We start from the raw sequence: 24,371 nt of genomic DNA, 5'->3' as shown, positions 1-24,371 counted from the left end.
ATCTATCGCATGTTCCTAAGGGTCAAGATTTTGGAAAGACAATTTGATTTTATTCAATATCAGCATATTTCCAGAAGCTTAAACACATTAACTGACTCATTGGCAAATTATGTGTTAGATAGACATTTGCAACATTTATAAAAAGAAGCATTTCATCAATATTTGCATCAGGATCATGTAACTTAACCAAAATGAAACTCCGAAAATCAAAAATATATATATAACTGTTTATGGTTTACACATAATGTTCTATAACCAAGACAAAAATTGGTCAAATGACCCAAAACTAAAAACGCTTTGGGGCACCCTAGTCTAATGATGCTGGTGATAACAAGTCACCACCTGTGCAATCATGCGTAAAAGCCTAGTCGATCGACTTGGCACGCCAGTAGTATGTCGCTACAACCTCAGAGGTAGCTCGTCAGTCCTCACATCTGGAATACCGAGAGTGAGGCCCTCGACCTGATCCTGTAATGCTGAAAGAGTCTTGGCCACATCGAGGTCGCGAACGATAGCCCTTCCCACAGCCTCTCCTATTGGAGCGACAGCTGTCACTCTCAGGCGTACTACTGGCTGAACGGGACCAACATCTGCATGAGCACATGAGTTCTGATTAGTCTTGATAGAATAAAGCACAAGGACATTGTAAAGAGAAATGATAAACAGAAATATGGTCAAAGAATTTACCAATGGCACCTCACTGCTTGCCAGCCGGCAGTACCAAATCTGGGTCACCCCGGAAATCCATACCAACATATGGATACTCGGAATAAACCATCTCTTGACGATCGAACCACCCGAAGAAGGTATCAGAAAAGGAAATCTGAGATTGACCAACATGTTTGGACATATGGTCAACCCATCTTTTCATCTGTGGCTTAGTCGGTGGAGGTAAACCAAGTGAAATATACTGCGGCTGCATCAGCAGGATCTTTTCCAAGGCGAAGGCGGTCAAAATAGAACAATATCCAAAGTTCTTCAATCTTTCGTTTTTCACCTTGTTCAACTGTTCTTTCATCACAAAGAGTACTACATCACACCAGTTGAACACCTTCGGTTCGAGACATTCTAAGGCATACTGCATATAAGACCGGTTGGCCACGTGAAGAGCCGCACCACCAGCCATCCTACCAAAGGTGAACAGAATGGTCCTCAGGGACCTGTCAGTGACATCTCAGATGATGATCTTGCCGTCTTTACTCGGCTGAGATCCCTCTCTGCAATACCTGCGAATGTAATCTCTCACAGATTCACCCCCATGGGCCGAACCTGATAAGGAGATAGGGGCACCCCGCCTCGATAAGCCGGTCAAAAAATAGATGTCCACGACAATCAAGGGGATGGATTTTCCCCTAATCTGGAACACTTGGCCGGTAGGGTCCCAAGCATCGAGCAAATACTGCAACAAGTTGATTTGTTGCCTCATGCTAGAGATGCGAAAAAACTTGAATAGGCCACAGTTCCGCAGTGCGTTTACCGTAACCGGATCATGTAAAGCAAGCATGTCCTCTTCTTCATGCTCATGTTCTCGCCATGTAACATGTATTTTGCTCCAATGAATCTCTAAAAACAACAAGAGAAGAGTTAGATCCTGATTTGGTGAAAAACAGGCAAAAAATTTCCATTAAAATATGTGCACAAATTTCCCTCCTTGCACCCATCGCACCCCCAGCAGTGTTTTGGGTGCGTTGCATGCTAACTGTCCAGTGGGTAGGCCAACATGCAACGCACCTTTCGATATAGAAACGGTGCGATGGAGCCAGGGTGAGTTTTTCAAACCCCAGAGGCTCAGAAAAACCAGAAATCAGGCTCAGAATACAACATGGAAAAGATGAAATGAAAGAGCTCAGGTTTAGCTCCTACCTGGTCCAGACGGCACCGAAAATCATCCACAAAATCTCCCGGAATGAGCTGGTGAAAATCAAGGGGGAAAGCACCTCCAAAGCTCCAACAAGCCAAAGTTCAAATGAAATGGTAAAATGAGGGGTAAAAGCACCTTTAAATTACTTTTTAACATAATTCAAGTAAAATATTAGTGTCTTAACCCATTCTTCAAGCATATATTGTTCATTTCTAACTAGTTTGATGAAGCAATTGAGCATGCAGTACAATCTTTGAAGGAACAAAGTTATTAATGGTAAAGTCAAGAAATGACCGTTATATCAAGCAGTTTTAACGCGGACTTCAAGTTCGTTAAAAAATAAACATAAGCAATGAGCAAGTGTTTTCCCCAGCATTTAAGCTCATTTTAAAATAAAAAATAAACCAATTTCCGGTAAATAACCGTCGTGAATGTAGTACTTCAGCCTTTAAAGCCTTGGTTATGTTCTCATCATCACCTCCACTCTGTATTGGCCGATCATTCACCTCCACTTGATTGCTTACCCCTTTTGAGGAATGGCTGGGAAGAGTGATCCTGTTAGCCATCCTTGTAACACTGCCGTGATTGGAAAATTCCAAACCTTACCTGGAATCAGCTGCTACCTGAATTTATCGCTCGTTCCTCAAAGACGAGTCTCCTTTAAGATCTTTTCAACTGACTCGTAAAATATGAAAAGATTGTCGAGCCATTGACCTCTCTAGCTCGTTAAAGTGACCAGAAGTGCTATCCCTCCTTTAGATTTTAATCTTTTTGGACCTCAGGGATTATTACACAAAAAGATCAAGCGCTTGTTTTGTTCGGCTCATTAAAAGTACCGAAAATTCATCCCTTCTGTATTATTTTATGCTTTTTCGGACTTAAGGGATTAGATGACGAAAAAGGATTTTTGGAGTTTCCTTTACGTCCCTTTTCAGACTCTCTAAAATTGAAAAGGACCAAGTTATCTTTGTCGTTAAACTCTTTAAAACCTAATAGCGACAAACTTGTCCATAACAGACAAGAACGAGTTTCACTATCACTAGGCTCGTTAAAATATAGTGATGGGTTTGCCCAAAGGGAAAATTATAGAACAAGCATATGTTATCCTCCTCAAGCTTGACAAAAATAGAGAGGTACTGGTCAGCAATGACTGGGGAAAAATTGGGAAGAAAACTTGAAGAAACTTTGTTGGTAGCAAGTCGCTCTTGAACATGACACTTTCACTCCGCATCCAAGTCGGGTTGGGTTGTTCCATTCACTGGTAACATCACCATGGTTCCATCACACCATCCACATTTAGGGTTAATGCTACTGATCCACCATGTCAGTGTCACCGATATGTTCAAGAGAAGTCGCTCAGAGAATTCACCTGTGTCTCACCCACTGCAATACATTTACGCTCCATTCTTTCATGACCGCCACCCTGAACCTTATATCACCAGATCGTTCTCACCTCCATTAAAATCATTTGCTTTGTTCTGTGTCATTGATGTGGGATTCACTAAGGCCCTGCTATGACGGATCACTTCTTGTCGACATCAGCTCATTATCCAAGAAGTCGATCTAGGAACAACCCTTTTAGTACTTTGAAGCTTGCATGCCTCAATGGTGAGTTTCTCACTTCCAGCGGCAGGTTTACATCAATGGCCTTCGACCGAAAGATTTCGCGTGGTGTTCGATGCCAAGTCCTTTATTCACACCACATGAACTGTAGTACCTTGAGGATCATCATCATTATCGGTGATTCCTCTCGCGCCTGTTAACGACTTACATCATTGGCTTGTAATCAGGCGATGTCTTTCCATGTTCGACTCCAGAACATCTCTCACATGGATCGACTTGTACTTTGAGTGAAGATCGAATGAGATTGAAGACCCCGGATCTAGTTTCATCCATTCGGGCTGTGATATATATTCAGGAAAATAAAGACATCAAATGTACATCATTTCTGCACAGATAATCATCCAATCTAAGGGATGATGGCTCTATTAGAATCATCAGTCTACACTCAGACGATTGTCTGTATCATGTACATGAAAAATGAATTTCTAAAGCTGAGCATGGGAATGCCCGCCTCAGCTAGATCATGAAAATATTATGAAGATAATGTATTGTATTGTATCTTATTACAGGTCTCCTTCCAACTTGAAAGAACTTCAAATCCTCATGATAAAGCATTTCACCCGACATCGACGAATTAACGACCTCATTCTTTAGGGGGCAATTGTTATAGACATTTTTGGGCACTGCAACCCCAATCATAAATGTCAATAAACCAAGGGCTCTTAAGTCCCTAAAAGTGTTGTTCCGACCCCTAAAAGAACAAGGTCAACTGATTACATCTTCTCCCAGAAGTTCTCCATGAAAAACTAATCAGAACTAGTCAAAACTGGACCATTTCACCTGCTCCATAGGCAAAGTGCGTTGCATCCCACCTGAATACACATGGTAGGTGCGATGCATGTCAAAAAACCCTTCTATGGGGTGCGATGGGCAAGAAGGGACAAATGGCAGGGTCAATCTGCAAGGTGGAGAAGCATGGAAACTTCCAAAAGCTTCTCCTGTGACACTTGCCTCTCTACATTCGACCAGGGATGAGTAATAGATCATCAATCTCCAAGTGGAATCAAGAACTATCAGAGAGAAGACACTAATCAAATCTCAAAAGCTGACTCACCCCCCTTGCAAACATCTATATATGGATCCCTCATCCCAGAGATCCGGAGGCTGGAATTTTGCATCTTGTAAGGAAGTGCTGCTGGTTTCTTGGTGCAATATCATAGTGTTGGGTGATCTAAGCTTTTCATGAGGTGAAGAAGGGCTTCTTGCTGAGAGGATGATGCTGGGTCAGAACAATTGGTTGTAATTCTCTTTGCTCTTTCTTGATTATCAATAAAGCTATTCAAGTTTTCCTCCATACTCTTGTATGATTTATGTTTTATGCATTTGTATGGTCAATTTACATCTGATCCTATATTGTTTATGATAATAGATCTATGTTCTTGGATAGTATTATGCTGCTTTGATTCTACAGGTGCCCTGTGAAGCTGGGTAGACAAGGAAGCGAGTAGCAAAAAATATATCAGAAGGGAGAGGAATCAAACAAGGAACCAAGTGTAAGACAGAGGTTGGTCTCCTTTATTCTTCTCTCATCTATCTCTCATAAAGGAAAACAAAAGTAGTTTTAATTTGTTTGTTTCTAAGGTAGCTACCAGCCTCAGTGGGATTAGCAGCTCTGCATAGACACTATTCCCTGTAACAACATGGACCCTCGTATCCTGGCGACACAGGATAAATGGGTTTTGTGGATCCTAGTGGAATTAAATTACATTGTTGGCCTCCTAGAGAACAATGACTTGGAATGGGAATCTCAGCACCTTAGATAGAAGATTGATTACTGGGGTATTCCTTTTTGCTACTTTTTATACCATGATATGGGCTAGTTACTAGATCGATGTCCATGATGTTTTCAACATGGGGATTTGTCTCAAGGTGACAGACATTTCAAATCAATGAGTGTGACTAAATTTATGGGGCAATCAGGTTTTGGTCTAGGTACTTATTCTCCCTCTAAAGCGACATTTAAAAAAAATCATATGTCTCAATCAGACCTATTAGTGTTGATTCCCTCATCTCCCACCAATACCTTGCCTTCTTACATGGCGGGGGGGGGGGGGGGGGGGGGGGGTGTCTCATGATTATACTTCTTTTGCACAAATCCTTCACTCTGTTGAACCCTCACACAAACCCCCCATTATCTGTGGCGATCTATTGTCCTCTCCGCACACAACCTCTGATGTCCAACCACTTCTCCTTCTCATGTGCTCTCAAAATAATCCCCTAACCGAGACCTCAGACCATGCACACCTACTCTTGGCTTCCCCACACTGCCCCTCTCATCACACAATGTACCAGCTTCCTCCTCCATCCCCACACAATTCTATCAACATTGACATCAAATTTGTTCTCCTTAACCCTTTTATGAATCTTACTACCCTTGTGGTGCATAAGGGCAAGGATATGGATTCCTCACTTGTTATTAGCCTAAATTTGACCAAAAACATCAAAACCCATCATGGAGTAGCGAGGGGCGGCAGACAATTTCAGGAGAAGACCATGGGAAAACATTTGTTTAGTGATTTGGCTAGCTTCTTTGATGTGCCCCCTGGGACTAAGACATGATTAATATTATGTCTTACAATATGCATGTCCTTGAGGATGTCATGAAAAAATTCTCCCTGCGACACCTGATAAATTTTGTTCGCTCGTTCATTATCCTTATTCCGAAAACCATGGTCAATGATGCTCGATCTATTGCATATTTTCAATCCATTTTCCCATCCTAGTGTATTCTTGTCATTGATTCATGTGGATTGTTGGGGAGTTTAGTGGCTCTATGGGATCCATACTGGGCAAACTTGAAGGCCCATAAATTTTTTGTCGGGATATTTCTCTCTGGACATATCCGGGGCATGGAGGAGCATATTCACATTTTCAACATATCTGCTCCATATGCGGGTATACACTTATTTTGGGACAGTGTGGAGGCCTCATACTTACTTAATATTGGCTCTGTTATAATTGCGGGTGATTATAAGGCCATATTGAATAGGGACAAGGTTTGGGGCACAAGATGCCATGGTGATCCCAAGGAAAACATATTGACTGTCCTTTTTGAAGATAACAATTTAAATGATATATGTCTATATCCTATTGAACCCACCTGGAAAAATGGGAGGAGTAGAGATAACCACATTGGCAAGAGAATTAATAGATTCATGGTCCACCATAATTTAATTGAAATTTTAAGGAATCTAAGATTACATGTGGTAAAGAGTTATATCTTGAACCACTACCCCATTGTTCTACAATGGAGGATGGAGTAAGTCATAAGGGGTATACATTTCAAATTCAATCAAACGTGGCTCGAGGACGACTCTTTCAACAAATTGGTCATGGAGATTTGAGGTTTATATGAGACATCCAGAAACAGACCAACCATGGAAAACATCACATAAAAGTTAAAATACGTAAAAATTCAAGTCCAGATATGGGAAAGGAAGAAGAAGCAGAGTTTATTACAAGAATTAAAAGCATTGGTGGGAGAGATTCACAACGTTTGGGATCAATTTTCCACAGGACCACTTATAAAACAATTATTGGACCAATTGAAATGTTTGGAGGAGTAGAATAAGTGAATTTTGGAAATTTAGAAATCCACATGGAGATTAAAGAGCATGGATATTAGGATCTGCGAAGGGAATCGCAATAAAAAATTCTTCCACCACTTTGCAAATTAGGGGAAAAATAGAAATGCCATCTGGAGAATTGAGGGAGGCAATGGTGTAGAAGTATACACAGATGCTACAATTCATAGGGAAGGAGAACTATATTTTCATAATCTATTCAAGGTCAAACAAGAGATTCACATTGAAGATCTTATATGGGGTGTGGAGGAATACCCTACAATGTTTTACAATGAGTAAAATGAGATGATATATAGACTCGACGCACATGATTAATTACATTGTTTTAAAATCGTTTTCCACGGAAAAATTCCCTGGCCCGAACGGATGGACAATTGAGTTATTTATACATTTCTTTGAGCTCATGAAAGAGGATTTGTTGAAGATGGTGGAAGAGTCTTGAATTAGGCGTTACATCTCGGGGTCAATAAAATCCACCTTCATTTCACTTGTTCCAAAGATCACTGGTCCTTCCTCCTCATACTTTCGACCGATCTCACTTTGCAACATTATATATAAGCTCATTTCAAAGGTTACTATGGAACAAATTAAAGAAGTTCATTCAATACACATTTCCAAGGAAAAATTTTGGATTCTTTCACAACTTATCTATCCACGACGCAATTTCCATTGCACAAGAATGTGTACATACCATTCAGATGAAAAAATTAGAGGTGTTGGTGATGAAGGTTGATTTACAACGAGCATATGACTATGTCGCCTAGTTATTCCTCATGATTATCCTTCACAATATTGGCCTATCCATACAAAATATAGAGTGGATTATGGCATGCGTGTCACATGCATGGTTTGTAGTTCTCATAAATGGGTACCCCACTGATTTCTTCCGAGCTGGTCGTGGCTTGAGACAAGGTTGTTCGCTATCGCCCCTCCTTTTCATTCTTGTCATCGATGGGATAAGTAGAAAGATTAATATGGCCAGAACAAGTGGGACTTTCAGGGGACTACAGATGAACCACAAGGTTAGTATCACTCACCTCTTTTTTATTAATGATATTCTAACTTTTGGTATGATGCATGGTGCATAATGAGAGACATTATATCACATATTCCAATGTTTTGGCAAGGCACCTAGTTTGATTGCAGATGGACACAAGTTTGTACTTATTTATTCAAATGGTAGCCTCTCTAAAGTTCAACACATTATCGAGATGTTTGAGTTCGCATACAAACCACTCCAGGATGGCTTCACCTACTTGAGGTATAGGTTGAAACCAAGAAACTATCATGTGCAGGATTGGACTTGGCTTCTGCACAAATTAAGGAAAAAACTCAAGTGTTGGACTTGTTGGTGGCTCTCCGTGGGTGGAAGATTCACATTGATTCAATTGATACTCCAATAGATGGCTATATACTAGATGCATATTTTGTCCCTTCTTGCAGGCATTATTTCCAAGATACAATTAGTCTTGGCACATTTTTTCGGTCTGGACCAGAGGGGAAGCACAAATTCCATTTGATCAAATGGGACATTATCTCCTACTCTAAAAACTAGGATGGATGGGGCATACTCAATAAAAAAATATTTGGGAGGTCATTACTTATTAATTCCATGTGACAGACACTATTTGGTGAGGGAATTTGGAATGAGATCATAAAAGGAAAATATTGTTGGCATTATGATGCATGTGTTGTACTTGATGGCAACCCCCCCTCATAGAAGACCATCTCACTTATATACATTCAGAAGAGATATCAGATGTAACATAATACATAGATGCAGGACAGCTCAAAGGAATCAAATGGCAAGTTCTTAGTAAGCTTTGCCATCAAGTCCAAAGGGGGAGATTGTTGGCATTATGGCTAAAGTGTTGTCCTTGATGGCAACCCATTGAGGTGGTAGTTCACTATTCTTCAAGTCAGCAGCAGAAGTTGATGATCAGCTCTCATTTTATTGAAAAATTATGAAGGACGCAGGAAGCCAGTTCAGAAAGTGCGTCCCCGCAGGTATACCATGCAGAACCCGCGTCCAAGGACGCAGGCCAGCCGTTCAGGGGGTGCGTCCACCCAATGCACACATTTCAAGACAGAAAAAGCATGTGGGGGTTTCTTGTGTGGTATCTAGCCGACGGTTTTGTGTTTCTATGGTGTCGGCTTGTGGTATTGTTCCATGTTTTAAGGAGGAGATTGCCTATATAAAGCAAAGGAGATCATTTGGTTTGAGCATGTCTTTTGTTGAATATCTTATGAGGGCTAGATCTGGTCTAGATCTAAATAAGGCGAATCTACTGATGGACCGAGATCTCTTCGGCGCATGTTCAGATCTGTGGATCTGATTGTCTGGGTTACTTCTGAAGTCTTGAAATCATCTATGCCCGGAGGGACGCAGGTGCAGTAAGGGTTCAGGTGCGTCCGGGACGCAGGAGCGAAGAATTTCAGGTGCGCCGGACGCAGGCGCAGAAGGGTTCAGGTGCGCCTGGACGCAGGCAGTTCAGTAGACTCAGTGCGACGGACTCAGGCTAGCAGTTGAGCAGAGTGCGTCCAGGACGCAGGCCAGCAGTTGAGCAGGATGCGTCCAGGGACTCAGGCCAGCAGTTGAGCAGGGTGCGTCCGGGACTCAGGCTAGCAGTTGAGCAGGGTGAGTCCGGACTCAGGCTAGCAGTTGAGCAGGGTGCTTCCTTCTCTTAAAATCTTTGTTGTGTTCTGGGTTTTGTCCTATTATTGTTGATCTGGTTACTTCAGTTGATTGGGTGTTTCAGAAGGTTGTTTAAGCTTGAATGTTGTTGTTGGGTCCAGTATGAAAATTGGATGAAATGTGGCCTTTCAGTTTATGGGTTGTGCTTCAGTGTATCCAGTATGAAAATTGATGAAACGTGGTACTTGAAGGAGAGAAGATTGTAGGCCGACGCCTACGTACTAGTATCTAAGCTAGTACAAGAGCTAAAGGAAATCTTTGGAGCATTGTAGCAGGTAGTAGCCTGCGTACTAGTAAATGGATCGGCTAGTACAAGAGCAAAGGGGGTTGTAGCTCCCGTACTGGTATAAGGCTGCACCAGTACAAATATTGTAAAAGAATTTTCTTATTAAGAAGAAGATTGAGTTGACTTGCAGCAGGTGGTTTTTCTCCCGCATTGGGTTTCCACCTTACATCATTGTGTTCATGTGTGTGCCTTATGTGTGATGATCTACTTTATGTTACTGCATCTGTTAACTGATAATATGGTTGATAATGTTCTAATGCACTCATTGAAGATCGATTAACTTAATCATAAGAAGTTGTGGAAGTAGCATATATGAATCTGATTATGGAAATGAAAAAGTTTTATTAATATGATAATACTGATTCACCCCCCCCCCCCCCCTCTCAATATTATTTCCAACAATTGGTATCAGAGCAGGTCCTTTGATAGAAGCTTGATCGCTTGAAGGAGATCCGTGGAACAATGGGAAAGAAGCTTAAGAAGAAAGCTAATAAGAAAAAGAAGTCATCTCAGAAGAACTATGACAGTGGAAGAATCGATTGGGGATTAGGCATAAGAAGCTCTTCAGATTCAGAATCATATTCAGAGTCATTATCAGGTATGAATGTGTTATCCTCTGATGTTCCAGCTATATTTCCTTGTGAAAGAGATGAAAGTGATAGCGAAACTACTGAATTTGCTCTTATGGGTGAACAAGAAAGATATCAAATAGAGGCAGAATTTAAAAGGCTGACAGACAAAATTAGAGATCAACAAGATCTATTAAACAAAAAGGAATGTGATTTCAAAGAAGAAGCTACCAAACTAAGGGCACAACTAGAAGAAGGAAACAAGGTAAGAAAGCTACTCAAGGACAAGGAAGACCAATGTCAAAAATTGCAGCATGAAGTGACATCATTAAGAAAAGAAGTCAACGAAAGAAGCACAACCATCAAGAAACTCAAAGATAGATCCAGCTACTATGAAAATCTTGAAGCTACAATCCTCTCACTAAAAGGAGATCTTGAAGAATCAAAGAAGCAGAATACAGATCTACTCCAAGCTGTTGCAAAACAAGAAAACGAAGTCACCAGCTTAAAATCTCAACTGGAATGTGCCTTCCGAGTTCGTCAAATGCAGCAGGATCTGTATGAAGAACAAGAAAAAGAAATTCTCAAACTAAGGGAACAAATGGAAGAAGGAAGGAAAGCTGAAGAAGTTTTGAAAAAGAAATCTCTTGAAAAGGAAGAACAGCTTCAGGTTGAGGTAAATATCTTGAAAGGTAAACTAGAAGAAAAGGATAAGCTTTTACGATTTCAAGATAGCTCTAAAGTATTGGATGATATTCTTAGTAGTCAAAGGTCCCCTGCTATAAAGACTGGTCTTGGTTTCCATGAATCTGTTGAAGGTGAATCTAGTTCACAAGGTGAGGCAAGAAACTCTAAAAGGAAATCTAAAGTGATCAACGAAGAAGTGAAAGATCAATCTCATCATCAACCAAGGAAAGAGATTCCTCAAAGAAAATCCTTTACTCCTCCTATGAATAATGTTGAATGTTATGTATGTCATAATCTTGGACATGTTGCAGCTAGATGTAGAAGAAGAAGAGTTCAAGACCATTATGCAGAAAGGTCATCTCAATCAAGGTACTTTTATGGATATTGCTTTGCTTGCAATATGTTTGGTCACAAAGCTACTGATTGTTACAGGAGGAATATGAAACATGTAAGATGTTATGCATGTAACAAGCTTGGACATATAGCCAAGGAATGCAGGAACAAAGTTTGGGCACCATATCAAAAGGAGAAAATGTCATCATCACGCTTGAAGATATGGAGGAAAAAGGAAGTACAGTCAGAAAAGGATGGCACAGTACAGTGTACAGACATACCAGAATCAGAGGAAGCTGAAAGTACAGGACGCAGTGCAGTAACAGGAGACCTGCGTGCGGACGCAGGCCAGACCAAGTCCAGGTGCGTCCAGGACGCAGTTCAGTAACTGAAGATCTGCGTGGGGACGCAGAGCGACTGAGGATCAGGTGCGTCCCTGAGCCAAAAGGACGCGGCGCGATAGTAATTTTGGGTGCATCCCTGAGTAAAAGTACGCGGCACTATAGTGTTTTTGGGTGCGTCCCTGCAGCAACAGGACGCAGCACAGCAGAAGATAAAGTGCGTACCTGTCTCAAAGCATTTATTGGCTGTTTCTTCTTGATATGCATGATCAGATTTAACAGATGGCACTGGTTCAGGGGGAGCATATGTCCTAAATTCATTGTTGGCATTATGGTCCTTGGTGACAATGCTTATGATTCATCTTGCTATTATGAGTTGGTCACATGATCAGATGTATGGTTGATTCTCTAATGATGCTTGCATGAAGTCTTTATTATCCTTGGCACATATATGGATGAGGTTGGCTGATTTCGTGGATGATTATTCAAAGTCGCATTGTTGGAGACATGATGATGATGAGTTACTCATATGCATTTCATGATGATGTTGACATGAGCAAGATGCATGATTTCTTTCTTGGCACAAATGGATGAGGATTGTTGGCTGGATACAGGGATGATTATTCATACATATGTTGATTGATGCTGATGCTTTCATTTGATGGCTCTTGATTCATGTAGATCTGGATGGTTATGAGCTGATGTTGACAGATACTATGGAGCAGATTGTACAGTGCTGTTGTTTGTCATGTTTGGAAGGTCGTAGCAAGACTCATGTTGTAATAGTCTATCTATTATCGTCATCTCTTCAGGTCATGTAACGGCCTATGTCCCCCCACTATGCATAGGATGAAGATGTAATGTATTTGGTTCTCATATTTCTGATGTATTCCCACTTGGTTGGATGGATGATCCTTATTGTGATGGGTGATGGATGTATGTATTTTATAGAGTCATGTTCTTCTTGTAGAACATCTTTTTGCAGACCTTGCTTACAGTCAGGGGGAGCTTGAGCATGAACAGCACTATATAGCAGAGCAGACATCTCAGCTTGTTCTCAGAAAGACCATTATCAGATTGGAGCACCATGTCATATTCAAAGGGGGAGCTCATTCAGAGACTTCAGCAGATCTGGTTTATAGGGAGCATGTTCTTAGGGGGAGCATACCCCTTTGCCCTTGATGTCAAAGGGGGAGAGTGATCTGGTGTTGTTGCCATCAAGTCCAAAGGGGGAGATTGTTGGCATTATGATGCATGTGTTGTACTTGATGGCAACCCCCCCTCATAGAAGACCATATCACTTATATACATTCAGAAGAGATATCAGATGTAACATAATACATAGATGCAGGACAGCTCAAAGGAATCAAATGGCAAGTTCTTAGTAAGCTTTGCCATCAAGTCCAAAGGGGGAGATTGTTGGCATTATGGCTAAAGTGTTGTCCTTGATGGCAACCCATTCAGGTGGTAGTTCACTATTCTTCAAGTCAGCAGCAGAAGTTGATGATCAGCTCTCATTTTATTGAAAAATTATGAAGGACGCAGGAAACCAGTTCAGAAAGTGCGTCCCCGCAGGTATACCATGCAGAACCCGCGTCCAAGGACGCAGGCCAGCCGTTCAGGGGGTGCGTCCACCCAATGCACACATTTCAAGACAGAAAAAGCATGTGGGGGTTTCTTGTGTGGTATCTAGCCGACGGTTTTGTGTTTCTATGGTGTCGGCTCGTGGTATTGTTCCATGTTTTAAGGAGGAGATTGCCTATATAAAGCAAAGGAGATCATTTGGTTTGAGCATGTCTTTTGTTGAATATCTTATGAGGGCTAGATCTGGTCTAGATCTAAATAAGGCGAATCTACTGATGGACCGAGATCTCTTCGGCGCATGTTCAGATCTGTGGATCTGATTGTCTGGGTTACTTCTGAAGTCTTGAAATCATCTATGCCCGGAGGGACGCAGGTGCAGTAAGGGTTCAGGTGCGTCCGGGACGCAGGAGCGAAGAATTTCAGGTGCGCCGGACGCAGGCGCAGAAGGGTTCAGGTGCGCCTGGACACAGGCAGTTCAGTAGACTCAGTGCGACGGACTCAGGCTAGCAGTTGAGCAGAGTGCGTCCAGGACGCAGGCCAGCAGTTGAGCAGGGTGCGTCCAGGGACTCAGGCCAGCAGTTGAGCAGGGTGCGTCCGGGACTCAGGCTAGCAGTTGAGCAGGGTGAGTCCGGACTCAGGCTAGCAGTTGAGCAGGGTGCTTCCTTCTCTTAAAATCTTTGTTGTGTTCTGGGTTTTGTCCTATTATTGTTGATCTGGTTACTTCAGTTGATTGGGTGTTTCAGAAGGTTGTTTAAGCTTGAATGTTGTTGTTGGGTCCAGTATGAAAATTGGATGAAATGTGGCCTTTCAGTTTATGGGTTGTGCTTCAGTGTATCCAGTATGAAAATTGATGAAACGTGGTACTTGAAGGAGAGAAGATTGTAGGCCGACGCCTACGTACTAGTATCTAAGCTAGTACAAGAGCTAAAGGAAATCTTTGGAGCATTGTAGCAGGTAGTAGCCTGCGTACTAGTAAATGGATCGGCTAGTACAAGAGCAAAGGGGGTTGTAGCTCCCGTACTGGTATAAGGCTGCACCAGTACAAATATTGTAAAAGAATTTTCTTATTAAGAAGAAGATTGAGTTGACTTGCAGCAGGTGGTTTTTCTCCCGCATTGGGTTTCCACCTTACATCATTGTGTTCATGTGTGTGGCTTATGTGTGATGATCTACTTTATGTTACTGCATCTGTTAACTGATAATATGGTTGATAATGTTCTAATGCACTCATTGAAGATCGATTAACTTAATCATAAGAAGTTGTGGAAGTAGCATATATGAATCTGATTATGGAAATGAAAAAGTTTTATTAATATGATAATACTGATTCACCCCCCCCCCCCCTCTCAGTATTATTTCCAACAAATATCTCTAAGGAAGATGACTCTATGATTGGATCCGTAGGGGGGAAATCAGCATTAGAAGTGACTCTATCATATGGCTAAGATTTCAAAAGACAAAAAATATTTTCCTTCAGCATATCAGATGGTCATTTGGGAGAGGAAATAATATTATTATTGGGAGGGACCTTTTTTTTGTTTATTGAACAATTTTAGACCCCTAGAGGAAATTTTGGAGTCATTTCACCAATGGGGTATATTCTTCCTAGAATATGTGATCAGCGGTTGGGAAGGTGCACACCTGTTTTCAAGGGAGGCTAAACAACTTGGATTTATGGGGCATTCGACACAGGTATGACATTCATACATAAACAGAAATAGGGGCACGAGTCTATGTCGACATGTGAGTGGGGACACCCTTAAATGGGAGGGCAGTCTTAAAAATGACACGGTGGTAGTAGCGGATTGATATCAACACATATTGCACATGGATAGAGAATATACACCACGCCCATGGTTTCTGTTGATTTGGAGATCAACCGCACTTTTAAAGGCCATCCTTTTCTCCTAGCTAGTATGGAGAAATTGCATATTGACATAGGACAATTTGTGCAAATGCGGTTATCTTGGACTCGGGTACTACATCATGTGTGGTGGGGGTGATGAAACGGTAACTCATCTATTCATACACTGCAATATTGCATTACATATCTCGTTTATGATTTTGTCGTCTTGCAGGTTAAATTTCAAATTTTTCCTATCCATCGAACATTGCTTGAGATGGGGTGCCTTCGCGGTAGGAACTCAAACCTTTATTTCGTTGTTTACCTCCTGGCAGATTTGGAAGACACGAAACCACAATGTTGTATTTGGGGTCTCGATCAACGCTTTCAGAATTTATGCTAAATTTCTCTCATGTCCGGAGAATATGGCACCGAGGAGACAATGAACCATAGAGATGTCTAGACGCTACTTAAATCCTTGCATAAATCTTCTAGTTGGTTTCTTTGATGGTGCTGCATAGCAGGGACAATGCTGGTGTGGGGGATGGTTGTGCATCGATGAACATAATGGTTACAAGTTACATTAGTAGGGGGAGAGAGGTACAAACTCCAGGGCTGACATGATAGCTTTATGGGGCTTACTGTGGTTTGCAAAGGAAAGGGAGCTCCAAAATATACATATCTATGGGGATTCTACAACAATTATTGATGTACTTTCTTGTATATCTTCTTTCAACCCTCCAGAACCTCAGGGGTGGAGGGATAGAAATAGGACTTTGCTTCGGAATTTTAGGAACTTCACTATGACACACATATATAAAGAATCAAATGGGATAGTTGATGTTCTTTCAAAGATGGCACTGCATGATCCAAAGGGCTTCATTTTCTACATCTTTATTTCAGATGATTCTTTGGGGGAGGAAAGAGAAATTTCCATCCCATAACTGAATGTGGTTCTGGTCATTGTTGTTGTTTTGGTCTTTCTTGATCTCTACGCTTTACAAACTTTTGTTTTGGGGAAAATGAACAGTGCTCAACATTTCCATTTTGACAACAAGAACATTGGATAGGACGTATGTTGATCTTGGGAGAACCAAATTTCAGAATACTTGAATCCTTTTCTAAGTGTATTTCCTCATTATGGCTAAGGATGATAGCTCATATCTGATATGATCGTTGATATATGTTTGTCAAATGCAATTGATTTTTTCTATCAAATAAAATTTCAGTTAGTTTTTTTCTTCCAAAAAAAAAAAACCAACAACAACAACAAAAACTACTATATATGGCGATAGAATAAAAGTAATTTCAAAACGAATATACTATATACCCTGTAGGGTTGGGTATATGACCTACACGGTTGGGAATCTAAGAGGGGATATTTTCTTACAAAATGATGAAGGTTAAAATGGATGTTTTACCTCATAGTCATTTTATTATATGAAATAAATATGGAAATTTGTAAATTTAAGATATTACATGATACATAGCGTTGGGAATTTAGGTAGCGATATTTTCTCATTAATGGGTGAATCTTAAAAATGATTGTTAAGAATATATATTATAACTAGTATACCTCTAAATTAAGGGAAGGAGACAACAAAGAGAATAGCGAGTTTCAACATTTTTCATTTATTAATAGAAGTCAAGTATCATTGTATCTCTATGTTTTGGTTATACATATGTATATTATTTCATTCACTTCATAAATTTGGATTACATGGTCACCATGTTAAACATGGTCATTTAGCCTTCTTCAATCATTAATATAATTAATATTGTAACATTAACATTAATGTAACATCAATCGTGGTCAACCATGGTTGACAATGGTCAACATAAATGTAATGTGAATGTAACAACCATTGACATTAATGTCCTATTGTTGGATTAACGTAACATAAGTATATTGTCAACTTAATGGTTGGCCATGGTTGACCTTGGTCAATCATGGTCAACCTTAATCAACTTTGTCAACCATGGTCAATCTCATCAACCCTCTTCAACCATGATCAACCCTCAACATCCATAGTCTTGATAACCATCTTTAATCATAATCCACTGACTATCTATTAACACAATCACATTAATAAATATAGTTAATTTATAAATATCATTTTTATCTATTAATCAAAAAAATAATGTTGTTAAATATATATAACTACATCTAATAATATAATTATCCTAATTTTATATAAAAATATATTAATTAAATTATTAAAAATAAATATATTACATGAAAATCAAGCTGAACTTTTAATTTCGAAAAAGTAAACAAAGGAAACTCTATTGATGTTAAGGTCCAAGGCAAGCAGTAATCAAGTCGCTGCTCATTTCAATTTTTGAGATAATGTTTGAAGGGAACGCTAATTATAGATCACAAACTTCGTGGAGACTAAAATATCTTTTCTGCCGTGGGAGATACCCATCTCACAAATTAATGTCTGTGGTCACCGTAGGAATTTCAAATCTGATTTTTAAAATTTGATGGTTTCAACCCATCTCACAAATTAATCTCTGTGGTCACCGTAGTAATTTCAAATCTGATTTTTAAAATTTGATGGTTTTATGGTTTTTGCAGTTTGAATGGTAGTTTTAAGAAAAGGCTTTTTTAGAAATTATATAGGAGAAATTTCTGAGTAGAAATTCTCAACCGATAAGTGTGGTTTATCATTATAACTAAATGAAAAACCAATAAGTGTCGTTTATCATTATGACTAAATTAAAAAATAGAAATTTTTGATCACACTTTTTAAAATAACAAATATGGTTTATCATCGTGACTAGATAAAAAAAGACCACGGCAAAATAAATTCTTAGTGTTGAATTTTAACCCTTCTTTTTAAGTTTATATTTCAGAAACAAATCAAATCACCCTGTGACTAGCGTTTTACTAGGCAAATTCCATCCACTTGCAGAGAAAATTAATTTTCTGAACTGGATTTGACGAAAAATTCACAAATTCCATCCTAGCTTGTGGTCTCAACCTACTTTTCTCTTAACTCTAGAGAAGCCAATTGCTGAACCACCTCCATTGTGACGACTGCCATGGAATACCAAACTGAAGATGAATGCTATAACTTCAACTTGCCAAAGCCATTGCTGAACCACCTCCACTCATCTAATCAGAATAGAGGAAAACTTTGTGCGAATGCCTGGACAGTGGCGATGAATATGAAAGAGTTAATTAGCAGCGTCTTACTTATCGTAAGTCTGTGTATGCTTACACCCCTCTCAGCTGCCGATCCGTACACTAATGTCGTTAGGGTGTTTTGTGAGAATAGCGAATATAGGGACGGTAGCACCTTCCAGAGTAAGTTAAAGCAGGTTCTGGAGTCACTGGTGGGGAACGTTTCTACGAGTGGATTCCATACATCTTCATGTTGTGTTCATGATGGCAGTACAGTTTATGGGTTTGCCCAATGCAGGGGAGATTTAAACTCCAACGATTGTAAACGGTGCGTGGAAACTACAAGTACCACTATTATATCCGGCAGTTACGAATTCAATACTAGTGGATGCATCAAAACTTCTGCATCTATTATACTAGACGGTTGCTTCTTGAGTTACGACAATCATAATTTTTCCAACAATTTTAGTAAGAACTCAGAAATATATGTTCTGTGTAATAGTGTGAAAATCAGTCAGCCAGCGTTCACAAACAAATAGTACTAGGTCCCTGCTCCAAAGTGTTATCGATAAAGCTGTGAAGAGTCCTAATCTTTTTGCTGTGAAGAAAGACGTTGCGCCTTATGGTTCGACGGAGCACATCTACAGCTTGGCGCAGTGCTGGAGAGAACTGTCTACAAAAACCTGTGAAGGGTGTCTACGCTTTGCCTTGTCACAAATATATTCCCATTGCTCAGCTGGATATCTTGGCTCACAATTCCAATCTGTTGACTGCTACTTGCGTTACGATGTTTATCCATTTTTCAATCCTCCAACTATCTTGCGGTTGCCGACAGAAAGCCCTCGAGTGTTAAGTATCTTCTTTCACATAGTCTTGACTCTCACGTAGTTTATAATTATCATGAATATCATGGGGGGTTTTGTAAATATTTCATTTGGGTGATTTCTAAGGTTCCTTGTGCCAATCATCTGAGATTTCTTGTGCAAATTATCTTAGATTTCTTGTACAAATTTGCAGAAGCAAAAAGATCTATCGTGCTCCGGGTAACTCTGGGAGTAGCAGCCACTACGGTTGAATTAATTGCAGCCATATCCCTTTTTAAGCTGAAATTTTCCTCTCCGGGGAAACTTTGGGAACATATTTCTCAAATGAGATTCTTGAAATTGTAGTTGATTCAGTGACCACTAGCTTGGATATTATGAACCGCTTTCCTATTTCTTTTTTGCAAGACATTTAAACGCTTCGTAACTGTTTTCGTAGAAGTCGAAGGAGCAATTAGCTTGTCCTCAACTGTAGCGAATCCTGAACTTATCTTCAAATACGAGAGATTGAGAGAGGCCACATCTAATTTTCACGCAGAAATAAAGCTTGGCGAAGGTGGTTTTGGATCCGTCTTTAAAGTGAGTGTTTGGTGCTACATCCAGTTTACTTTATTTTAATGTAAATACCATTGTTAATGATTAAACCATAGAAATATTCTCTAATGGGCATGATCCTTCTTGATTGACAGGGGGATCTACCGGATGGTAGAGAGGTTGCAGTGAAACGATTGAAAATAGGCTCAAGTCAAGGAGATGTCGAATTTCTGAATGAAATAAATTTGATCAGTCGTATTGAGCACAAGAACCTAGTGAAACTGCTAGGTTGGTTAGTGATAAATTCAGAAAGGCTACTAGTTTATGAATACCTCCAGAACGGTAGCCTTGACAATATTCTATTCGGTTGCTTCCCCCTCTTTAATCCCTACAACGATCCCTGATTTGTTCGAGTTGTGAGTTTGTTTTATATCGTGCTAATATTTTTGGTGTATGTTTTGCAGATATAGAAAAATGCCATTTACTTTATTGGAGACAGAGGTATGAAATCATAGTTGGAACTGCACGAGGGCTGGCCTATCTTCACGAAGAATCTGAAATTCAAATCATTCATAGAGATATGAAAGCAAACAATATTGTACTATTCAAATGATAATTTCAAGTGCATCACTATTTTTCCCTTGCGACGCGATCTCATCGCAGATCGCAAATCGCATTCATGACCATTGTCTCCGTGTGTTCTCTTGAATTTTTCCCCGACGCGATGATGCGATATTATCGCATATCGCAAATCGCGTTCACGACCTGTTGCCCTGCTATGTTCTTTGTTTTTTGCCGATTGCGATTCTGCGATGTGATCACAAATCGCAAATCGCAACTCTCATATGAGTTTTGTTTTCACTCCCGATGATGCAATGTTGCGATGCAACCCGTTAGCTATCACATATCGCACCTTCGCCAAGTTAATCTCCGCCGTCCATTTTTTTAATCCAACGGCCATTATTTATTCCCGCCTCGAACACGCCTCCGTCATACTGTCTTTATGCCTTAACCTGTTTTATGTTCCCAAAGAAGAAAGAATGCCTGATTCAGCATTCTACGCCATTACTTCTCAACAACTACATTTAACATGAAAGTATGACCGAGAAGGAAAGGACCTGCCTTGAGCAGCTCAACGCATTTATCAGTTAAGGAGTTCCACTCCACCTGCTCGAGAAGTACAGTAGAATATCAGAAAAGATCATTTTTTTGTTCATCAAGAGCAGCAGACTGCAGCAGAGACTCCATCAGAGAGTTAAAGCGGTTGGTGGTCATTTTTGACCTTCTCACGCATAACCTGGTAGATATAAAAGTTTTTTCAGTCAGTAGTAGAGTGTGAGTAAGGAATGTGAAAAAGCACAACAGTGCATCTGTAACACGCAGCAGCGCGTGAATGTAAAAGAAAGCCGCAGCAGCGAAATAGCATATAGAGTAGACACAGCAGTGTGTGAATTTTTTTTGTAAATCCCTCTGTGAGAGAGGAAGAACCATATTTTGTAACAGCAGTCTTTTAATGAATACAAGTTTTTATGTGTGTGTGTAAAACTCTGTGTTCTGGAACATTTTTTTTGTTCCGTTGCGTTAAGATCCTGTGTGGTAAAAACAAAGTATTACTCTCTATTCAGTTTTGTTTGAAATTATCAGAAATTTCAAACAGTGGTATCAGAGCGTTGTTCTCTGGTCTTTTGTGTTTGAAATCACCTGAAATTACCAACAACTGGTATCAGAGCTAGTCCAGGCTCTTTGAAGGTGTCAAAGAAGCTGAAGGAAGGATTTTCTTGCTGCAGCAGCTTCTCCAGCAGAGTGAAGACTCAGTCAAAAATCCAAGGTATTCCTCAAGCCAGTTATTTAAATACTTGACTGTATATTTGAAGCATAGTTGAGAGTGCAAGAATGGCTGGCACCAACACCAGAAATAGCATGGGTATGCAGCTCCCACTATTTGATGGAAAAAATTATGACTATTAGGCAATAAAAATGAAAGCCTTGTTTGCTTCCCAAGACTTATGGGAAATAGTTGAAGATGGTTTTAAAGAACCAGCAGATGAAAATGATTTTAATAATCTAACTCAGGAAGAGAAGGATCTGTTGAAGAGCTACAAGAAGAAGGATTCAAAAGCCCTCTTCTTCTTGTATCAAGCAGTGCATGGAGGCGTGTTCCAAGGTTAGTAGCAGCTAAGACATCCAAAGAAGCATGGAAAACTCTCAAGACAGCCTATCAAGGCATGGAGAAAGTGAAGACAACAAAACTACAATTGCTGAGGAAAGATTTTGAAAATCTCTGTATGAAGGAGTCAGATAATATTGACTCATTCTTCACACATGTTATTGGTTTAGTCACACAAATAAGGACTCATGGAGAAGTTCTTGAAGAAAGGAGGATTGTGGAGAAACTATTAAGGGTCCTACCCTCAAAGTTCTATGTGATTGTCACCACCATAGAAGAGACAAAGAATCTCACAATTTTTTCAGTTGATGAACTACATGCATCACTGATAACACATGAGAAAAGGTTGAGTAGAAATGAAAACTCATCTCTAGAACATGCCTTCAAGACCCAGATTCCCTTTGGAAGAGGAAGAGGTCAAGGCAGAGGAAACAAGAAAGGAAGAGGCAGAAGCCAAAACAGAGGTGGAAGGAATAGTCCAGCAAATGCTCAAGGAAGAGGCAGCAATTCAAATCAGAACCAAGGCCAAGGCAGCAGCCAACAAAGTGAACAACATCATGCTGAAGGACAAAGGTATGAAAAATCCAATGTCCAATGTTATTATTGTAAAAAATATGGGCATTATGCCAATGAATGTAGGAAGAAGTAGCATGATATGAATAATAGATCTAGTGCAAATATCACTAGAGAAAATATCAGTCAAAATAATGTGTTGTTAGCTTGTAATATGGCTGAAACAAACAGTGAAGATATATGGTTTCTAGATTCTGGTTGTAGTAACCATATGATAGGAAACATAGCCATGTTTTCTGCTTTAGATCAGAGTGTGAAGTCACAAGTCACACTTGGGACTGATAGTAAAATTTATGTTATGGGTAAAGGAGAAGTAAAAATATTTACAAAGAAAGGAGAAAAGAAAACCATAGAAGATGTCTATTATGTTCCCAGAATGAAGTGTAACCTCTTGAGTATTGGACATCTTGTTCAAAAGGGTTACGATGTTTTCTTTGTGAATGATGTATGCACCATCATGGATAGAGCACCCAGCAAAAGATGTATTGCTGAAGTAAAAATGACGAGGAACAGAATGTTCCCTCTCAGAATAAAGGCAGATTTGAAAAACAAAGAGGTAATTGCAGCAGTTACCCAAGAGGCTTTCCAAAGCCAACCAAAGGATGAAAATTGGTTGTGGCACTTGAGATTTGGACATCTCAACTTTGGTGGTCTTAACTTGCTGAGCAGAAAAGTAATGGTAAGAGGATTACCATTGATAGAGAAACCGGATAGCCTTTGTGAAGGTTGTATTTTGGGGAAACAACATAGAGAAAGTTTTCCATCTGGGAAAAGCATAAGGGCAAAAGCACCCTTAGAAATTGTCCACTCAGATTTATGTGGACCGATGCAAACTCCATCACTTGCAGGCAGCCTCTATATTTTAACATTCATTGATGATTTCACAAGAAAGACTTGGGCTTATTTTCTGAAGAACAAAAGTGAAGTGTTTGAAAAATTTCGAAATTTCAAAGCACTTGTGGAAAATCAAAGTGGGCTACGCATCAAAGTTTTGAGAACTGATAGAGGAGGTGAGTATATCTCCAAGGAATTCCTACGGTTTTGTAGAGAAAATGGAATACACAAGCAATTTACAGCAAGGTACACTCCGCAACAAAATGGAGTTGCTGAAAGGAAGAATAGGACCATCATGGATATGGTGAGGAGTATGCTAAAGGCAAAGCATTTGCCAAATGATTATTGGGCTGAAGTTGTACATTGTGCAGTATATATTTTGAATAGATGCCCTACAAAAGCTGTGATGAACAAAGTGCTGGAAGAAGCATGGAGTGGGAGAAAGCAAGGAGTCACCCACATGAAGGTTTTTGGATGTGTGGCTTATGCACACATTCCAGATCAGCTAAGGAGGAAGTTGGACAACAAAGGGGAGAAATGTATTTTCATTGGATACAGTGAGGAATCCAAAGCTTACAGGTTGTATATCCCATCTACCAAGAAGTTTTTTGTGAGCAGAGATGTTCAATTCATTGAGGAGGAAGCTTGGGATGGAAGCATAGAGAAAACAATAAATGTTAAAAACTATTTGCCTCATGATGAAGATGATGAGGAGATGGCTGAAATACATCCCCAAATAGCAGCACCAACATAAGGACAGCAAGGGACACCCTTGAGGAGAAATAAAAGTGCTTCTCCAAGCACACCATAAGGAGGAAATTCAAGTGCGTCTTCAAGCGCTTGTACACCAAGTGAAAGAGGTAAGAAATTCAGAAATTTAAGTGATATTTATGATGAAGGAATGAA

At 40.0% G+C, this 24,371-nt stretch overlaps 1 protein-coding gene across 1 annotated transcript; it reads left to right on the top strand.

Moving 5' to 3' along the window:
- Window positions 1-18,454: 18,454 nt before the first annotated feature.
- On the top strand, window positions 18,455-20,504 carry LOC149240702 (cysteine-rich receptor-like protein kinase 2). The gene is made up of 6 exons (XM_089370286.1): window positions 18,455-18,959; window positions 19,051-19,389; window positions 19,554-19,606; window positions 19,766-19,936; window positions 20,047-20,179; window positions 20,356-20,504. Exons 1-6 carry the CDS (start codon window positions 18,455-18,457, stop codon window positions 20,502-20,504), a joined length of 1,350 nt encoding a protein of 449 aa, XP_089226412.1.
- Window positions 20,505-24,371: the final 3,867 nt, after the last annotated feature.

This window comes from Pinus tabuliformis, chromosome 8, assembly GCF_031772625.1.
Source record: "Pinus tabuliformis cultivar Carrire ecotype Pingquan chromosome 8, CPIR1, whole genome shotgun sequence".
Lineage (NCBI taxonomy): Eukaryota > Viridiplantae > Streptophyta > Pinopsida > Pinales > Pinaceae > Pinus > Pinus tabuliformis.
This window is presented reverse-complemented; position numbering and strand designations above follow the sequence as displayed.